The sequence below is a fragment of the Alligator mississippiensis genome, chromosome 5 (genome assembly GCF_030867095.1).
Source record: "Alligator mississippiensis isolate rAllMis1 chromosome 5, rAllMis1, whole genome shotgun sequence".
Classification (NCBI taxonomy): domain Eukaryota; kingdom Metazoa; phylum Chordata; order Crocodylia; family Alligatoridae; genus Alligator; species Alligator mississippiensis.
Window position 1 is genome coordinate 20,095,595 of NC_081828.1, and position 20,962 is coordinate 20,116,556.

The window sequence follows — 20,962 nt, forward strand, 5'->3', positions numbered from 1 at the left end:
AGCATTCATTAAAACCTGGCTCACCTCTTTAACATCCTGTACAGCACAGTCCTATCCAATGAAAAGCACTACTTTTTTTCCACTTTTAGTAGCCTAATTGACAGGCACCATTAATCTGTAAGCTACATTCAGACTAAAATGAGTAGTAATACAGGCTTTGCATAATTTTCTAAGGCTCCCCATTAGAGTCAAGGTGCATAACAGCATTTTTTAGGAAAAGAATATCATAAATAGGCATGGACTTCTGTTTAAAAGGTACAGACAAATCTATAGTCACAGAAAAACCAAACGTGCCTTGGAAAACATGCTAATTTTCAGGGATACAGGATGAAACTGACATAGATCCTCTAGAGGATTTTGCAAGCTATCTTATTCAGAAAGCATGGGGAAAAATCAGCTAAAGGTGAACAAGCCAAGTTGCTAGGTGCTGAGTGTCAAAGAGCAAGAAAATATGTGTGAAAATGCAAAATAGCAGAATGGCGATTATTATAAAGACCCTCCGTGCAGGGCAACACAATATAGTGGGGCTGATTTTGAAAAATGATGTCCAGTTTCATGCCTGCAATTTTGCATGAATCATAATGTGCATCTTGATGGGTGCATTTTATGCACTTAGATGACTAGCTCCCAAGCTTCTACTGCCAATCAGTTATCTAAGGGTCAGATAATGCAGCCATTATTCACAGTGAGCAATAACATATACAAGAGGCCCTACTGAGTTCAACCTGACTTTCTGTGTAAGCAAAAGTTGGCATTTCTGTAAGGATCATATGGTTTGTTCCCAGTTATTCTAGCCAACATAGTAAAGTCTGCAGGTAGATGAGGCTAACATACAGCCATTTAAAAATTGAGAGCCACGGCTCCTCGTAACTAGCTCTTAGTACAAGCAACAGCTGCCAAAACACACTTAATGAACTACAAATATTTTTCTATGAAATTTAGGGTGGGAGGATGTTGTGGGTTGAGATCCACAGTTAATCCAAAATTTTACAATGTAATATATTCTAGGAACTTGCACCACAGTTTTGAGAAAAATGTGGTTCTATATGAATTTTGCACATTTCTACGTATCATCTTTATTTGCTGTGAGTAGGGATACAAAATCAAGGTGAGTATAAGTAACAGAATCTCACCCTATCACTGAAACTTCTCGCAATATAAAAAGAAAACATGCTCTCTGACTCATCATAAGTAAAACATAAAACATGTTAAATTATGTATATAAAGTACCTTTTAATATTTGTCATCATGTTAAATCAAGTGCGAATGCCAGACTAAAAACTGAAGCTAGAATTATTTTGATAATTTATACAATAGGATAATGATAATCACATACACATCCTTTCATCATGGGCACACACTTTGGCTTTTACATTGGTGTATTTTATACTTCTAAGAGGTTTGAGTCCCTGTTTTTATTCTAGACACACTGACCTTGCTTTAGTCTTATTATCTGTTTCAAGTACAGTAATGAGTTTACTAACTGTACAACAGAAATGGGTCAGAAACCAGTGCAAGGGCCCATTCTTGGACCTCAGTTAAAAAAAAATTGTGCAGGGAGGACACTGGTTGGTGAAGAGGTGGAAGTCTCTATTTCCTCTAGGAGTCCTAATACAACCTCTGGGTTTTAAAAGCTGCTGCTGCAGCCCTCTACAGTTGGCGATCCTATGTCTGCACCTGGTGTACTAAGCTGTGCAAGGGATAAACATTTTGCTGGCTGGCTTGCTGACTGGTGCAGTGGCTCTATGGTACTGCATTTCACTTAAGGGCCTTTGCATCTTTGGAAGGCACTATGCATTTGCTTCCAAAAAAGTACCTTTAATTAATGGGAACATTAAGAATTGTACACTAGCCCCACACAGCCTCTGTTAAAAAAAGTGAGCAGTAGGAATATCTAAGTGCCTTTAACAGTTCACTTGTCTTAACAAACTATCAATTTTGTGGCTCCAACTAACTCAACTACCTCTTTGCATTTTTTTGGCAGGGGGGAATTGGTCCGAATATTGCACATCACCTTAAAACAGTGGTATTGTTACTTGAGCGTGTGAGGGGCAGGAGGGAGATAAGGAGTTGTTTTTTTCTCTACGTACTGGGTGTGTCTACATGAGAAGCTGACTGCACAGTAGCTGGAAAATACTGTGCAGTACTGTGTCACAGCGTGGACAGTGCTAATGCGCTACTGCACAGTATTATTAGAAGACTGTGCAGTAGCATCACTTAAAAGACGTTTGCCAGTGCTACTGAGCAGTACCTGGTTACTGTGCATTTATTTAATACTTGCTAATACAAGTACTACGTAAATGTGTGGCAACAACTGCACAGTAACATCTCACGTAGACATGGCCACTGTGACTTAATTGCTAGTATTGACAACTGTTTATGATAGAGCTTATGATGTTGCACTGGGCATTAAAAATGGACAAGTGGTAAGAATAATTTCACAGCATGTTGAAAGGATTTCTTTTAACCATCTTCAGCTATAAAAGGAAACAAGGGAATGATTATGGTTTTTAATCACAATCCAACTAAAAAAAAATTAATACAGATTTAAGGATTTAAAAAGAGAGTCCTGTATCCCCCTTTTTATTAGCTTAGTAAAGTAAAGGAAGAGGATAAAGAAAATTGCAGGGAAAGCATGTCCAAAGCCTCAGACTGCTTTTATTTTACGGGAAAAAATCCAAATTAGGCAGCCTGGTGGACTGATGTGCTTCTGCCTGTCTATGGGACTAAGAGGACATTTTTTTTCAATTACAAACAAAAAATGACTTTAATCATTTCACCCTCCATAGCAGACTACTGTTCGTGCAGTTTGGTATCATTAATGGCCTTATAGGAGAGGACCAGATAAATAACAGAGGGGTGGAGGGATCAGGTTAGGACTGAAATACATTGGCAGCATTATTTAGAAAAGATACACAGTGACTACTCCATTTTTATTCTCTAGTTGGTATCATTACTCACTTCAATATTTGGCTACAAAAGAAAAAAAAGATACTGCTGATCTCCTTCCTCTGATGCTAATGTCAGGATCCACCCCCTAAAGGTTAGAAGGCAGACTAGGAACAGGTATGCTTTGCAAGAAAAGGTATCAGAACAGGTATGCTTTGCAAGATCTTTATATTTTAAAACTCTTTCTCCAAGTGTTTTTGGTCAAAATTTTCAACTCACTCACTTGGTACACTAACCTTTCCCTGAGTGCTTAATTCTGTACTCAGCTATAAGGTCAAAGCCCTTAGAACTTTTTTTTAAGAAGTACTAAGTATCTTATCTGCAAACTTCTAGAGAGAGAAATCTTGACGGCAGAAGTGCTCATCAGTGCCTCTTGACTAATGCTACTACAATCTCAGTTTAAAAGGAGCTGATGCTAAATGTGATGTGGAACACCACTGCTCTCGGAAGCTGAGTTACTAAGGATAATTAACTTCTGAAATTAATTTGTAATATGTACCATTTTCCATTACATTCACATGCAAGATGATGCTTAAGGCATTGAAACAAGAGACTCAGAAACACCACTCAAAACAGCCCTGTCAAAAATGAAAGTACTACAAAAGCTCTGGAGTTGGTCCACTAAGTACATCATTTGCAGGGAAGGCAAACTCACATTCAAACATTTCCTCGGTGTTGTACGAACATAGATTTATACACAGATGAAAGGGTAAGTTTTGAATGCCCTACATCTTGGTGAAACTGCAGTCAACACGGGGAAGAAACCTTCATTGAATCGGATAAACGATACACATTTTTAAAATTACTTTAAGTGAAAAACAAGACCCATAATCCTTTTATAGGAAGTGTCTGTATGCTTTCTTCCCTCTCCCAGGAATATATGGCTAGAAGCAGTAAAGGTTACTATTACCAAGGGTTATATTTATAATTTTTAGAAGGAGATACTGTTTATTGTATGCCTGGCTTAGGATAGCTCTCCACTAATGATTACAAAGCAGCTTTGCTTAAAGATTCTGTACTTCAATGTTCAGCACTGATTCTTGCTTCATTTTGATTCCTCCACCCTACTAATTTTTGAGACACATCTTAGTGTCAGAAAGTTACATTCATTAGATGCAATCCCCCCTTTACCACATACCCCCAAAGTGGTTTGCATTGTCTGAAAAATAAGCAGGAAGAGGGCTTAGCTAAGGCATTGTTACTAATTAAAAAAAACAAAAAACACCAAAAACCACCCACACAAAAAGATTTCCAGTAAAGATAGGTGGACTAGTATGGATGATATAAGAAATGACACAAACTGAATTAATATCAGATTTTCAAAATTAAAATCCAATTAACTGAACAGTTGGCCATTAGCTTGGCTTCCACCTGGGTCTGAGAAGACCCCCAGCGTGCCAAAACAACACGATAAAAGCAGTTTGAAAAATGTGTCTGGTAATTGTGATTTTTTTTTAGCTGTTATTTAAGTGAACCCCATTGCATTCCTGGAAGGGCAGTGTTACTGCAAAAAGGTGTATGAAGGCACAGAGAGACTAGATTATTTACTAATAGTCAATTAGACTATTACAAGCAGAGCTTCAAGTTGAACCCAAGTGAGTACTGGCTCCCAGCCTCCTGCTCTAACCAGTAGACATATTGGCTAGATACACGCTTTAAATAAGCCCGAAGTGGAAGCTATCAAACCTACACAGGTTTCTTGGAGCTCTGTTGATTGGATTGGGAGTGAATGGACCAGATGTTTGCCCTGCTTTGGGGGGTGGAAGGGAGGGGAAGGCACGCAGACGCCTGCACTCCCACATGCCTCCCAGCATGGCCTCTCTCCCCAGCACCCCCTCCAGAAGCTGGCTGTCAGCAGCAGTGGGGGGCAGCCCCTGCCCACTGTGCTTGCTCAGGTCTGGGGGTGCCAGGGATGAGGCCTCTGTTCCCCCATGCTTCCTACCACTGCCTGGCTCAGCTGACATGGGTGGGCAGGAGCCAGAGCTGAGAGCCATGTGGGGCTCTCTGCCAAGCCAGACAGCATGGAGGGAGGTTGGAGCGGAGGCCGCTCACCACAAGGGCCCCTCCCAGCTGTGCTTGCTCACGTCTGGGGGGGCTGAGGCTGGACCTGTGGGGTGGGGATCTTCACTCCCCACCCCATGCTGCCTGGCTTTGCTGACTGCCCCATGCGGCTCTCAGCCCCAAGTCCTGCTTGCCCGTGTCAGCTGAATTGGGCAGCGGGGGGGGGGGGGGGGAGGGGGGTAGCAGAGGGCTCCCCCACCCTGTGGGTCCAGTCCTGGCCCTCCCAGACTCGAGCAAGCACAGCTGATGAGAGGGCCCACAGGACAGGGTCCTCTGCTTCCTCTCCACATTGCCACTACTGTGCAGCTCCCAGTCCCAGCTTCTGCTATTTCTGTGACAGCCTGGGGAAGAGCTGGCCTGGTGCTTGGCCAGAGCAGACAAACACGAGCTAGGCTAGTGTACTGCTCTGCATGTGGGGAGCCCACAAAGGTGCCTGGAATACTAGTGGGCTGAGACCTAAGGGCATTTATACATGTGCTCCGGGAGGCGGGAGGGTAGGCGTGCTTTAAGGGAGGTTTGCTTAGCAAACCACGCTAATGAAAAGTGCTTGAACGTCATGCGTATCAGTGTCCCAATGCTGAAAAAATGGTGGCAGGGCTCTTTGAACTAAAGCTTTCAATGAACTTTAGTTCAAAGCGCCATGCCACCATTTTTCAGCGTGGGGATGCTGATACACATGATGCTGGAGGCTGCTGGAGCACGTTAATTTTTGCACTCCTGCAGACTCGATTACTCACTGGATTTACAGTGCATCGGAGCTGGCTCCCTGCATGTGTGTAAGTGCCTTAAGTCAAGAGGGGATCTGGTACAGAAGTATAATAAATCAATTTAACTTAAACCAATAAGTCTGATACTACAGACATTCAGGTCTATTCTTGGCCAGGTTCCGCCATTTTTTAATTGGTCTATGTGTGCTGAGCTTCTGTTCTCTTATTGGTTTCATTTATACTGTTTTATGTGTAACGTTTGTACCAAGCCATTGTCATGTTCATCACTAAACAACAGCGGTACCCCAGGCCTTAACAGCTTAACTTACCATCTTTGCCATCAACTTGATGTGGAAAAAACCCACGATAGGATTAGAACCCAGAGAACCACCACGGGACCATACACACAACTTGCAAATGTGCATGCCTACAGTCACGCAATTAAAACTACCTGCTGTCTTCTAAATGCATAGCCTGATGGTCAGTCACAGTCCTTAGTCCTCAGAGTCTTCCAAAAGATCAGAAAACAAGGGTGGAAATGGTGAAAAATCTTACATTTCTTTTTTTTTGCCAAAATGGTTTTAATACCTTCCAACCTGCTTCCACAGGATTAGAATGTCTGTAATAGTGTACATCTATTTTACAGCTAACCAATGGTAAAGAACCTTATGTGGGGTGCCTATGGGATGGTTTTGTAAAATCATCTTGTTTTCTGGGTTTTTTAATTTTTTTTTTTTAATCAAGCTTTTTGTTTCTCATGGTTTAAGCATGTGTCTGTTTCATTAGCTGTTTCACAGATTTATAAAAGGTTTGAAATCAAAACTGCAGAAGAATGTGTCACAACACCGTTGTAATTTTTAAAAAAATTATCCATAACTGCACATGGCTGGCTCACAAGCTTATTTTCCAGATCACTGAGAGCAACGAGAGAATTTTTGACAGACACCAGCTAAAGCAGCTTAAAAAATCAGAATCATCAGTTTCTAAAGAAGTATCTATAGAAGAGCCATTGACCAGATTTTTTCTACATCACTGCTCAAGTGTGTTTTAGGTGGATGTCAGGTCAGAGGACTAGCGTAATCCAGTTTGTTTTTCTGCTTCTATTTAGTGAATAGGTACAAAGGTGCAATGGATTTATACAATGGTTACAAGTAATTTCAGACTGTTCAATAGCAATTTACATTCACTAATTTTTGGCACATTATCTTTTTGTAACTCCATTTTATGGGCAGAATTTATTGGAAAATGAGCCCTGCCGCTTTAATGTACCAAACTTAAGAGTTTTTTCTAGTTTTAAGCACACGTCCAACTGTTGGGGGGCAGGGAGGGATTTTGCATTATCTTACTCTAAAGTTAACTTTTTTTCTAAATGTAAAAAGGTCAAAATTAATGAAGAAAATAGTGAATTCAAAGTTCCGTGGAGGAACAACCCAGTGCTTTTAGCAATTCATTTGAAATGAGAGAGGAAAACCAGTCCCTTTAACATTTTAAAGCTTTTGTAGCCTAATGAACCATGGTACCTCCTGTAGCTTCTATAGAGTTGAAATTTCTGCAAGAAACTGTCTCATTAGCATTAAGTGGAAGCAGACTGGCCAACTTACTGTGGCTTCCTGGAATGTTTTACCTCTCACATTTGTATTTAGCTGATGAAGTATCACTACCTCAAGTGATACCTCAAAAATGTTAAGCACATCTAAATGACTAGTACCTTGGAAGCAAAATTAATCTTCCTGAAGATGAGAAAAGTGTGCTCTATATGAAAAGAAAAAAAAAAAACCCTCAAACCCAAAGGGGATGCATCCTTCTTCCTGCAATTGGATACATACAGAAAAGCAAGATCAATGTTGTTATCTTAAGTCTTTAAGGTTTATTCTCACTTGTGGTTCACATTTAAGTAGCTGCCTTTAAGGTTAATGGGAGTTCTGCACTTAACTGTAATAGGTTTGATAAGTGGAAAGCTTATGCTATTGCACGTAAATTACATCATGCAATGTGTGAATTGTGTTTTGATTTTGGTTGAAAAATAATAAAGAGAAGGATGGATGTGCATTAGCAGAGGAGATTTCTTAACCCTCTGGACAGTGATGATTTCTTTTTAGATATATTAGTGGAACTTATTTTATTTAGCTGTCAGTCTTCAAAAAGGCAGCGCAAAAATAATGAATATTCATATAGATGAAAGATTATTTGAAAGATTCATGTGACTTTCTTGGCACTAACTTTACAATATTGACTTTTTTCCTGTCTATATTTTTGCAGCAAATTCAGAGTTTAATCTATTTTACTTCTGGAATCTTCAGTTTACTGTTTCACATTTGCTGTAGAAGATGAGTAAAAGAAATCTGAATAGAAGAACAATGACTGCAAGTAAAATTGCTTTTTTCTACATTACTTTTCATTTTGGTGTGTATTTAAGTTTAAAGTTCTTTAAGATCAAAGGCCAGATTCTCTGGTGTCTCAGCTGTGCTCAGGTCTGGATCAAACAAAAAGGGCATTTTACATTTCTCCAATTATTGGGATGACTGTTGTCATAAATTAATGTTTCCCCAGGTCAGTGGGGAAACCAAGAGCTGCTGTGGTGTCAGAGTGTTCCTATACCAAAGCTGAGAGTGGGTGCTATACAGCTATTAATAAACATTTCACTTTGTTCAGGGATTCCCTGAATACAGAGAATCCACACACGACTTGATCCAACAGTTCTGCGGCTACTTTGGGCCTCTGGCGAGGAGTAAAGCAGCTACTGCAAGGCTGACAATTTGGTTTAAGATTCCAAAATCTTGTTTTAAAACACAGATTTACACATAGGCTTACAAATGACAGGAGAGCTTGGCTTCTAATATATGTTGAAATATAAATTGCTGCAACCTGAGACTATCGGAAGTAGGGAAGCCTTCAATCTCTTCCATTAATCATGAAGTTAGTAGCAAGTAGAAGGGTTTGGGTAAAAAAAAAATGTGTATATAGAAGCTAGTGCTGACTGATTTACCTTCAGAAACCTGCAGGTAACGTAGGAAAATCTTACACATCCAAATAGATGATCATATTCAGAGTCAATCTGTTGGATAGATTGCATGTCTTATTCAGAATTTCTTGAGTGTTTTCTCGTAATGTTTGTGTTGACCTGGCTATTTTCAGCCATAACTTGTAGGTGCCTTCTAAAAATAGAATAAATTCTCTCCTTTCTCTAAATGTTCTATGGAGAGGAGCAAAACATGATTGAATTGCATTAGACCAACCCGGCCCAATCAGAGTGCATTTAATGTTTCCATTCAGGTATACTGAATATGCCTACGTGCAGTCGATCTGAAAATAAAGTCCTTGCTTTAGCATAAATATTTATACAGCCTTCATCCTCCAAAGCTGAAAATAATTTGTTATAAGCTTCAGCTCCACCACAGATGTTACAGTTATACTGGTTCTGGATCAGCCGACCTGAAGCAGCCCTATTCAGAAGAGAAGTTGTTCTCTGCACTTGATAAGAACTATATAGACAAAAACCTACGTGCTGTGTAGTTTATGTCCTCGGGAAGCAGGGACACTTGCACAGCTTCCCAGAAACTGGAGACCACTGATCCATTTCCAGGTGGAACATGCACCTGGTGGGAATTAGTCGAATTCTGGGGGCTAACCTCATGCAGCTTCATAAAATATATATATACAGGGACAGAAGATATCTGTGGCCTCGGAGACAGTGTTCTGACTCATTGAAAATACATTCTTGTGCAACATAGGCCTTACTTTCCTCTCATTCTCCCCAGACCCGGCTTAATCATGCCTCCCTTCCAGTCACTATTTTACTAGAGGAAAGGGAATAATCTTTGGCCAATGTGCCCACTTTTCACCTTGGAATTCAGCCATGTTGGTCCATACCATCAGATTTCACTGCCCCTCTATAAATCTTCCACAAAGGATTGAATACTAGCAATAGGATACCTAGGGCAGGGTGACCCATGGTGTTGACTGGGAAAGGTGAGGTGGGGGCAGAAAACTGGTCGCCCTGGTTACTATTACTAGGAAGAACATTCACTTGTAGAAAGGAAAGCAGCTTCTTGGAAGCATGCCAAGCTTCTTTAGGTCTGAAGCCAAGTTGGAGTTTTCTGTTGTGTAGGTTTTTAGGAAATATGGCACATGTGGTACAGTCTTTAACACCAGACACTATTCTGAGACTTACAAAGTCTACACAAACCCAGTACTACTTAAAAATGAGCTAATCTTTAGAAAACTGACCAGGTTTCAGGACAAGTTATTTTCTAAAGTTTAAATTCTGCTCTCACGTAACCATGCACTGAAATCAGGGTAAGCTGCATGGCGGCAGAATCTGGCTCTTAGGATTTTGTGGTGCAATGCTATGAATAAGTGATGGTGCGCAGTGGGGCCAACTGAGACTTTTGCTTGCATTACGTACTGTCCTGTTTTATCTCCCTTCTGCCATAAAGCTTCCTTCTTCCTGTCTGTGCATCTGATATGACCCACCTTCTGCTGTGGCTGCCAGAAACTCCTGGCAGAACACCCCAAGTTAAAGTTACTTGGCCCAAGTTTCAGGGAGGAAGTAATTAGCAAGTTGTTGATACAGAACAGGGTGTGCAGCTGAGCAAGGAGGCAGGTGTACTGCAGGAAGTAATCTCTCTCATAGGGCTTAGGAGAGGGAGTACTTCATGGAAAAACAGGGACATGGGGCCATCTGGAAGAAAACTCCTATGAGAGGGAAAGGAAGAGAAGAAGCATTTAAAATGAGTACAATGCGATTCCCATTAAAATCTCTAAGAATTCCTTTGCATCACTTTACCTTACCACCTATTTATTACATTCACCTTATTGCGCTATTTCTTATACATATTATAGGTATCTACTTAGAGATACCTATAGTATGAGAGAGAAAAGAGAAAAGAGGAGAGATTTCAATGGCAACCACCAAGTTATTTATCAGTTCCTCAGTACAGATTGCTAATGGAGGTCAGAGGATCAGGCCAGAATTTCATTCTCACCCTAAACTTCCTCACATATGTCAGTTTGTGCAAGACTTTTAAAAGGATATTAAATATCCTTAAAACAAAGGAACACATTTGTTTTTGTTTTTTTAAAGAAACAAAATCTTCCATGGCAGGTTATGAAATATGGATTATTTACCTCCAGACTGGAAGTGCACAATCCAGTCTTAGAAGTAAATGCATATGTAGGCTTTAAGGCATATTGTTTATCCACGTATATATATATTTTGGTATACACATTCTTTATAACACACAGTTATGTGGAATAAGCAGATATTTGGGTAGGCATGTTTACCATTAGTTTGTTAGAATGCCAACTCTGAAAATGTGCAAAAAAGCAGCGCTTACTGGTGATATTTTTAACACTCCTGTATCTTAAAAACAGCATAGTTTCTAAAAAAAATATATACTTTGAAAAGTTAAAAAAAGCTGTCTAGCTATGAAGTTAAGAATACTTTTTCCTGCCAATTTAATACCCCTTGAGAAACTGCATTTGTATAAGAAGTTCTGAGACATCCTTAAGTTCGATATTAGTATAGAATCATGATCAGCAACACTATGATTAGAGCACTATTGCCCATGCATAATATGTCATCAATGCAAGGGTAGTTAATGAACCTGAGTTATTGCACAAGCAGGAACTTATGGTATTACAGACTTTAGCAAATCAAATGAGGGAAAACAAACTTAGTATAAGAAATATTCAATTATATTGCTTGGAGCTAATCCATTCATTTTTCATATTTTACGGTTGAAGTAAAAATAATAATGATTGATTAAAAATATGAACAGTAAGGGGTAATAAATTAGATGAGCATAGAACATTCCAGAAAAGAACTGGTTAGAAAGCAAATATACCCCTTGTATTTTAAAGGATGAATCAATTTTGTAAAACACTGCTGTATTTAATTTGCAAGTCTGTACAGTCCACACTGAAAGAGTGTTCCAATAAGTCCCAAACTGTGCAAGTATCAGTTACCATATAGAGCATATTAAACAAATAAGCAAGTCACTTTATTACATCAGTATTGGCTTGGGCCCCAATCTTGCATAAATTTAGGCTGTAGCTTGACTTTTTGTACCATGAGTAGTCTTGCTTGGACTCCTCAGTGCACAAAACAAATTATATTGAAATTTCTTCCCAAATCATAGTGTTAAATCATCAATTTGTTTTATCAGTAGCCTTCAAGAGACTAACCCTACCGACACATACTGAAAGGCATACTGCTAATGTAAGTAGCCCCAGTTTGTGTAGGATTGGGCACGCACCTATTGACACACACAAACTACTGCTTTTGAACATGTAGATCTCACAGATGTTTAGGGACCTAGTATGCACAAGCAGAAGTCATTTGCACCCATTTTGCATGCCATAGAGTAACTGTCCTCCAAAACTGATAGTGGAAATTCAGAGGCAATGTTAAAAATCTGGCCCATGTTTTCCAATGGCTTTATTGGTAGAATGTTCCCATGATGCAAAAAAGTCAACATATCCCCTTTAAAATATATATATATATATATTTCATAAAATGTTACCATGTTTTATCCTGTTGCCAGACTTCTCATATCCCAGGTGCCAGGAATCAAGAAAACAATTCATTTACCTTGGCCCAGCTACAGTATAGAATCATGCAAGTCTAAAATTGGGTCATATATATTCTTAACCTGTTTCTTTCTTCGTAATACTGTACTAACATATGATACTTTCTGCAGCACCACTCTTTCTATTGGATGGATCCTAGAACATAGTGCTTTAAAGCTGCAATACAAGAGAGATCTGAATGTCAAGATAACGTACAGGATGGTTTTGTACTTTTTTATACACTGCTTCCTCAAAGAATGAAACTTTATCATGTTAATCACGGTTTTAAAAAATGCCATGTTTGTGAAAGTAGTAATTACTTAGCACACAAGCTGAAAAGAATACAATAGAAATATTTTAATTTATCACTGAACACAAACAGCATGATTCAGATGTTTTATTGCCATCTTTTGGAATCAGTGTATTTTTTTATTCTCCTTATCTAAGAGTCATTCAGTAGTTACAGAAGATTCACTGCCAACCTTGTCTATATTTCAGTAATGGGGTAGTATATAGCAAGGGTCAAAATAAATTCAGAATTTAGGTTTTAAATGTTAGGCTATTTGCAAACCAAATTTAGAAATGCTGGATTTTTATAGTATGCAGTGAGGATTGCTATCTCTAGAACTTAGCATAGGACCAAAAATGACTGCAGTAGAGTGCAAAGGAGTCAAATTTTTGAGAGTGATACTAAAAAAAATAAGCACACTAGCAATGCAGTGTTTAGTGACATGATATTTTTTTATACAAATTGCTCCGTCGGCTTATTTAAAATTTTTAATCATGCAACAACAGGTGTTTGTCTTAACTACTGTCACTCTCCATACTGAGCATATGACTAGACAAAAGTTTTAGACTGTAATTAGTCAATTTATTAGAAATTCATACCACCAGCAGTTCTCTCTGTATCCAATTCAATACTCACTGAAGTTAGTAGATGTCAATGTTGACTTCAGTGGTTGTTACATAGGGCCATATGCCATGTTTGTGAAAACAGTCAGCCTTCAAGAATGAAATTTGTAAAGGTTTTCGGTTCAGTATTCAATACTGCCCATTCAATTTTGTGCTCAAAGTGAATAAAAGTGCACTTTTGGGCAATGAAATGTGGGTAAAAAATGGAGTCAGCAAAGTAAATGCTCATTTCTAAAAAGCAAGCCTATTAAATCTCTAGAGATAAAATCTACTACTCTAGGATTTAATCATTTACAGAGGTAAAATTCCACTTGAACTCAGTGGAAACCTGCATTGGGTTGGGACTGCAAGACTTGGCCCTCCAGAATCATTTATAAGAAGTGAAAAAAACTATTGTGGTAAAGTATCTGAATATTGTTAGTAGATTATTAATGAATTTCTGGCTATAAAGATGCACTCCATTGGCATTTGGACCATGAACTACATACAGTTATTGGAGCCACTTCTTTCTAAATATGTATTTTTTAAATGCATGTCTGATGCTTCCTTCATTCTCAGCTTTTTAACATTTAAAGAAATTCTGAAATGAAAGCATCAGTGCTTGCTTAACCAATACAGTACAAAATCAAGTACAAAAAAGAATACCAATTCATATAGTATTGACCAATAATAAAAAAGCTTTGTGAATGAACAAGGGAAAAATGCTACATTCAAAAGATGCCTTAAAAGAATTGTGCTATATTTTGTAGTGGGAAAGCTTATTTTACAGAGAGAATTGATAGATTAACTACACCAGAGGGAAAAAATAAGGTAAATATATGTGTGCTGTACTTGACTGATCGCTAAAAAACCACCATGCAATCTAGTTGTTGTGGATAGTTTGAAACAGTCCCGTTACCCCACTGGAGATGGAAGAGTAGGTATTCCTTTTCGCCAATAGCACCTTTGCCCTCAAATCGAGATTACGTACGCTCCAACTAACGCTCAGCATTTATCAAAACACATTCCAGATTTGTTGGAGAGGAAGAGAAAAGTAGTATTCTATGAAGGCACACCCATGCTGAATTTACAGGAAAAAAAGCAGAACTGCACAATGCAGTTGTTATACAAGGCTCATTCTTGAAACCTGAATATCATGCTAGACGAAAATCTAGATATGTGTTATATTTTGAAGTATTTTGAAGGCAATATTATTTGATCTTTTTTATCAAAAAAGAAAAAAAAAGGTTGTGTGTAAATGTGGACAGAATCTTATTTAAGGAGGGAACTGAATATTTGTATTGCAGCCTTAAAGAATCACATTTTCACTGCAATATACTTTTTTTTTTTTTGTAAACTACAGTCTGCAACCCAGCAGACCATGACTGAATGCTTTTGAAAACTTGTAGATTACAAACATGAAATCACAATTAATATCCTCTAAAAGTAATTTCAGAGCTTTCACGTCTTAAAAAAGGACAATGTGTACTGCTTCACAAGGTAATGCAGCTAATCAAAAAAAAAAAGGAGTAGAATTAAAGTATTTACATAATGAGCAATTCTACAGAAGGCGATCATCCCCACGTAAGCACTGCTGATTATATCCCACGCTGCTTTTAACAAACTCTACCAGATTGGATCCAGTCATCAGCACTTTCAGAGAATCCTTAAAAGCCTTTTATGGTTCTTTACATTTATTGTAGAATGATGTTCTTCAGGTAGAATATGCTGGTGAAAGAGGACAGTGTCAACAGGTACCAGCAGGAGAACAGAACTTCAGCACCACCGGTAATCCCGTATTGGGCTGTACTCGGAGCTGCAAAGAAAAGAATAAAAGAACACCTAAATATTATGTTCCAGGACTAAGAAGGCATTGCCAGTCCTCTTGTTTTACCTAGAAATAATAAATAATTATTAATGCTATTTTTTTTTCCAAACTTGGACACTTGAAGCTAGGCAGTGACATCCCTATTAAGCAATGACATAGCTAGGGAGTGGCCAATGGGCTAGCTGCCCTGGTGCCAACTTGACAGGGGGAGGCAGAAAAAAATGGCTTCAATCACAGCTGCCCTATCATGCCAGCAGTGCCGTGGCAACTGGAAGTAATTGCTGCGCCTGTATGTAGTAGCTGCCCCAAGCACCCTGATGCATCATTATACCTCAGGTTTTAAAGCCTCTAAACTTTTTATCTGATTTTGAGGTGAGCTGAGCACTCAAGTTCCCACTGAAGTGGTCTTTGTGACTGCTGACCATGGTCAAAATCAGGTCACTTTTCATTGGGTGCCTAACTTTAAAAAGCCAAGTTTGAAGTTGGTTGGGAGAGATATAGTTATTTTCACTCTGGAAAAGAATTTGTCTTTCCTTTCCTTACTGTAACCATATACTCCAAATGCCTAGCTATAATAGCCAAGTAAATACTATAGTTATAATCAATACATACAAGCAGAATAAATAAACCGTAAATTAAAAAGGCAGCAACTAAAGAAATAAAGCACATGCTTTGATACAATAACATTCAGTTTGCCTGCTGGCTATTTTGGCTGGGACTTTAACAGATGCCTAACAGACACAATGCGGAACTATTCCATTTTGTTTTCATAAAATCAAATATATTAGAAATGAAAAAGAACTGTTAAGTCATCCTGAACATTCCCAAGTATGCAAGATTATGTCTACTCTACATTTGCATTTCTGCACAGTTCTGTGTGATACAAATAGATGGGACTTTTTACTTTTCAGCTAACACAACATCAAAATTAGACACTAGCACATTGTTATTTGTATCTGAAATACAAAATGAACACAGGCAACAAAAGATACCTAAAGCAGAGAGTAAGAGGATAATCAGTCATTGTGATAGTAAAACAGAAGGTCTGATTTTGCAAGCAATATAGCCTAACTTCTGCCTTCAAATTTGTACATATAGCTATTACTGAAATAAGTGGAAAAGCTCATATTTAGCTCAATGCAGAAACAGGCAAGTTCAGTTTCATGACTTGCAAACAGCAGATGTAGTTTCTCATGGCTGCAAAGAGCTACAGGCATTATATTTAGATCAGTCTAACCACGGTTAGGATGATCTAAATGCCTGATCGTACAGATCTGCAGAAGGTTTAAAACATCCAAAAATGGCAGGCCCAATCCAAGTTAGTTTACCTGAGTAGGTACACTAAGACAGATCAGATTAACTAGATCTCTGGAATACCTGTGTATGCTTGCAGCACAGTCCTGGGGCTGGGAAAGCCCAGACATTCACCCTAGCTCTGGGTAGTGCTATTCCCACTCCCCTGACCTGACTGGGCTATATTGCCCCTGATCACACCCACTGTACCCCTCCACCCTGAGTTACTTATACCAGTCAGCCCGCAAGGTGCTGAGAACCAGCAAACAGCTGCACACACTGTTCCCAGCAGTGGCAAACTCCTGCACATGCCCGCTCCTGGTTTAGGTGTAGGCGGCTTAAAGTAAGCTGCCTATGTCTAGACTAGGCGCAGTGAATGCTTGTTTGTATCCACAAGCTTTAAGATCTGGGCCTTTACTAGAATCTAAAACACCACTGCCTCTGGTCTTGATACTGCATTTTGAACAAAACCCCCATTCTCAGCAGAGCATGTACAAATGTTACATTTCTATCAACAGAATTGACTTTAGTTTGGTAGAAATGCTCAGTGTATTGGCATTCACAATGCTTAGTCTGATCTAAAAATGGTGGGTGCAGTGGAAAGTTAAAGGTCATCTGGTTTAATTTTAGTGCAAAGGAGCTTAGATGGGTTTAATGAATGCTTGTACAGTTCCCCTATTGACATTGTTTTACTGCTGTCCTTTGGCATCAAAGCCTGCATCACTCCGTGGCCACTTCCCTCCCACTGCAGAGAGATACTCTGTGGCTAAAGAGGCATTCAGTATTGAAAAGGAAATTATAATGCCATTTGAAGACCTGAGTTATCTTTTTTATATCTTCATATATTTTTTAGTTCAAGAAAGATTCTGTATTTTGGAACCAAGCAGTGCTAAATTCTTCTTTCTTTTCAATGGGATGGTTTTCCTTTTAAAGGAGAGAAACAATTTAAGCACGGAATTTTGCATTTCAATATATCTGTTACCAATTATTAGATAAAACTGCAGGAACTCATATTTGAACTCAATATAGAAATATATCAATAAAACTAGTGACACCAAATGATCTGACAGTTGTGCTAGTAGCACTGAAGTGAATTTTCCTCCAGATGACTGCATCCAGTATTCTGTTCTTCTCCAAAACCTAAAATCTCATCATATGACTTGATTCTTATTTGTATAGGCATGTTTTTTTCAAGCTGAAAACAATACAGTAATATAGTTATTTGGCGCGGATGGGTGTGGGTGTAAGAGCTTGTTCTTCTGTCAATAGACTGCAGATGGTTATCCGAACTTCTATGAAAAAAAAGTATGTCTTTCTGTGAGTCCCCTAACCTGAATCTGTATTTGGGCATTTACATTTTCATTACAGGGAGTGCCTTTATTTTAATTGATCCAGATTTTCTTTTTTAAATCAACTGCTCCTTAGATATAACAGAGAAAAACAATCTTTTTTACATACGGTTAATAATTATTAGTTCACTAAAACCTTTCAAGGGCTTTACTTGAGACAGATGGGAAAACATGCATTTTTGGAATTATAGTCCTAACTGCTGATTGATTCTGAGCTCCTTTGTTGCATCAGGGACTCATAAATCTTGATGTAGGATATATTCTTATCTACTCATTCTTAGCTTAGCAAAAGTATCTTGAAATCCCAATTCTAGTGTTGCTAGATACTTATGAGGAAAATAAAGAAAAGGTAATAATTTTATTTACTTTTTATTTTGTTAAAAAGCATTAATGATGAGAAAAATCTATATTTATTTTCTCCAAATTTAATAGGGAACAATAGAGGAGTTATGATAATAATGTCACAAATAATGGAACCTCTAAATAGTCATGTCTCTGAATGTTAGTTTAAAGCAGGGTGCTAAAGCCCCAGCCCATAGGCCAGATCTGGCCTGAAGAACCATGCCATCTGGTTTGCATAGCTCCCCAAAGGCCCGTAAATTTGGCATGAGGGTATCAGAATCCAGCATGAGGGTATCAGAATTAACACTACCACTGGTTCCCTGATGCCAGATTTCCAAGCCCTGCATAGAGAGATTGGGCCCTGGCCAGCTTGTTTCAATGCAGAGGGACTGGACACCAGCTGGGCCATTTCCATGTGGATAGACCAGGCCCTAGACAGGCCAACACCATGGGGAGGAATCAGGCCCCAGGTAGGCCATTCCCATGCATCTGTATAGGGACCTGGCTGGGCTGGTCTCATGCACTGGATCAGGACCATAGACTGGATCCAGCCTGTGGACTGACCTGGTATCATTCATCCAACTACTGGTCTAAAGCAATGTCTTACGTCTGACTCTTCTTTTACTTCCTATTAACAGTTCTCCTTGTGTTTCAGGCTGGGCTGGATTGTGATACCCTCACTCATGCTGGGTACCACTTAAAAATGGTCTGTTCATTTCAAAAGGACTATTTAGGATATACGATTGTATTCAACTTGAGTAAGGGAAGCAATCTAGCCTGAGGAAGTTAAAAAGTGCCCTGTGGCCAATCTGACTTTTAATTTGGTTAAGCTGAGCTAAGCTTGTGGTCTAATGCCAAGGGATTTATTGTGAGTTCCCTTGCAAAATTTACAACATTCTCTATAAGTGTAGTGATAGTTTGCTCCCTTCTAGCTTTCTGTATAGTCTTAGGGGCTAGATGCTCCTAAATGTCACCCTTTGAAGGCTTATTGTAAAATTTTATAAAAATCTTTACCTATTCCTTCCACTGAGTTGCTTTCCATTCACTTACTCAACCACCCTCCCATCATTCATCCACTCTACTCCCATCATCCATCTGTAAAACTCAGACCGTATGACACTCCAAAGTTCTATGACAAACATGTATTTACTGCTGTAATACAGAAACCTTTTATTACGACCTCCATGCATACTATTAAACTAAACTGGAAAAATCACAAATTGAAAATTCAATAATTATATCAAAACTGAAATACTCACAAATTTTCTTGTGAACCAAATAATAAAAAGTACTCATAAAACATATATTATACAAAGAAAGTGTTTCTGTCTGGACAGCTAGACAGCTTACAGGTGAAAATAAATGTGGTGGTGTCACATTTCACTTCACAGACCTTTATTTATGTAGGATCACTACATGATTCAATAGAATGGGGTTTCAACAGAAATCAGAGAGGCCTAGAATCCAACCTAGGCCTAGAAACATAGCAGGTTTCTAGCCTATGTAGAAAAGTGTTTTTTCAGCCATCTAGCACAAAATCAATCCTTGGGCAGTGACAACTGCCTAGGTGAAGCTATGGTTTAAGTACAACTTACATGGTGCATAAGAAAAGATTTGTGCTACTTCTTTAGATAGGGTTGAATTTTACCAGTGTTATTTAGGTTCCATTAAGTTCATGAGTACAAAAATCAATCAATTTAAAACCATGTATTCGGTAACAATACAACCCATAAAAAGTAACTACAGCCATACGTTTTTTTTCTTTACCTATTTCTGTTCTGATAAACATCACCTGTTGTGGTACAGGATCCCTGTCTTCATTTCTGCACCACTAACCATGCTGACTTACACATATAAGGCACTTTGTTGTATGTATTAAATATGTATGGGACTTAGGTATTTTTTTGTAATTACTGTTTGAGTGTACGATGCCTCTCTGAAGTAACACTGAAATGCTGTTGCTGCAGCACTGGTCTCTCTTCACTACTGTTATGCTATATATAGTTGTCATGACTGCCTCAACTCGTGAGTTAAATCAAGAAAGAATCTCTCCGCACAGGATACAACAGAAAGATTTCAATGATATATTCAAAGGTTATGCCATTGACATTATGGTTGCAAGAAAACATACTCACATATTCTAAAAATATATCAACCTGTAGACTTTGAATTATCTTCTCTATTATACAGTTTCTGCAAAGAATATGAACATTTATGAACTGGTAATTTTGGCTGCCTAAAAGGACCTCCTCAGCTGTCAAAATCCCAGCTCCTCAAGTGATATATTATTAATTATTATTATTGACTTTTCTATGGTGCTTAACACTGGCACAGGGAGATAGGGGAGCATTATTATATCCATTTTTCATGGAGGGAGGAAGTAGAGGCATGTATGCACAAGAACACACATGTACACACACCCACACACCCTCTCCTATTCTTCATAGCTGAAAAAAATGACTTGTCCTAGTTTACAAAAGAAGTTTGTCACCTACCTGGGATCAGAATTGACATCTCTGTGCCAATACAATGCTTTAACCACAGGACCAGCTGTTCTTTCACAATCATTTAACAATCTGTGCAGGGAGGTATAAAACAAGGCATCTAGTATTAAAGTCAAATGCTTAGAAGTCAAAGTCCTTTTGAACTTCCATGAAAATTAGTCCAGATTTTTGAAAGGTATTTAGGGATCTCACTTCCACTGATATCAGCAGAAATGTGGATGTTTACTAGGTATGATAACAGATGAGTGAGTGTTGAGAATGCCAGTGGCACCCAAATGGTGGCCTTATTTGACCAGTAGCTGAGACAGTCTGAGCCTCTGTCACGTGTGAAAAAGAGGGTTGAGTTCCTCAAGTCACTGAATGATCAGATCCTAATCAACCTATAAGGCACCTTCACTTATGTGTCACCATACCTAAGATGTGGATATCTTGCCCCAGGGGGGTGATACAGAACATCAAGTTTGGTGC

General features: G+C 38.7%; 1 protein-coding gene across 1 annotated transcript in view; it reads right to left on the bottom strand.

Annotated features, from left to right (window-relative positions):
• Positions 1-12,134: 12,134 nt before the first annotated feature.
• The window catches only part of NEGR1 (neuronal growth regulator 1), a 654,907-nt gene continuing 646,079 nt past the window's right edge, over positions 12,135-20,962 (bottom strand). The window contains exon 7 of the mRNA XM_019489191.2: positions 12,135-14,994. Coding sequence (XP_019344736.2) covers positions 14,873-14,994 — 122 coding nt within the window. The 3' untranslated portion in view covers positions 12,135-14,872. The remainder of the gene's footprint in view (positions 14,995-20,962) is intronic.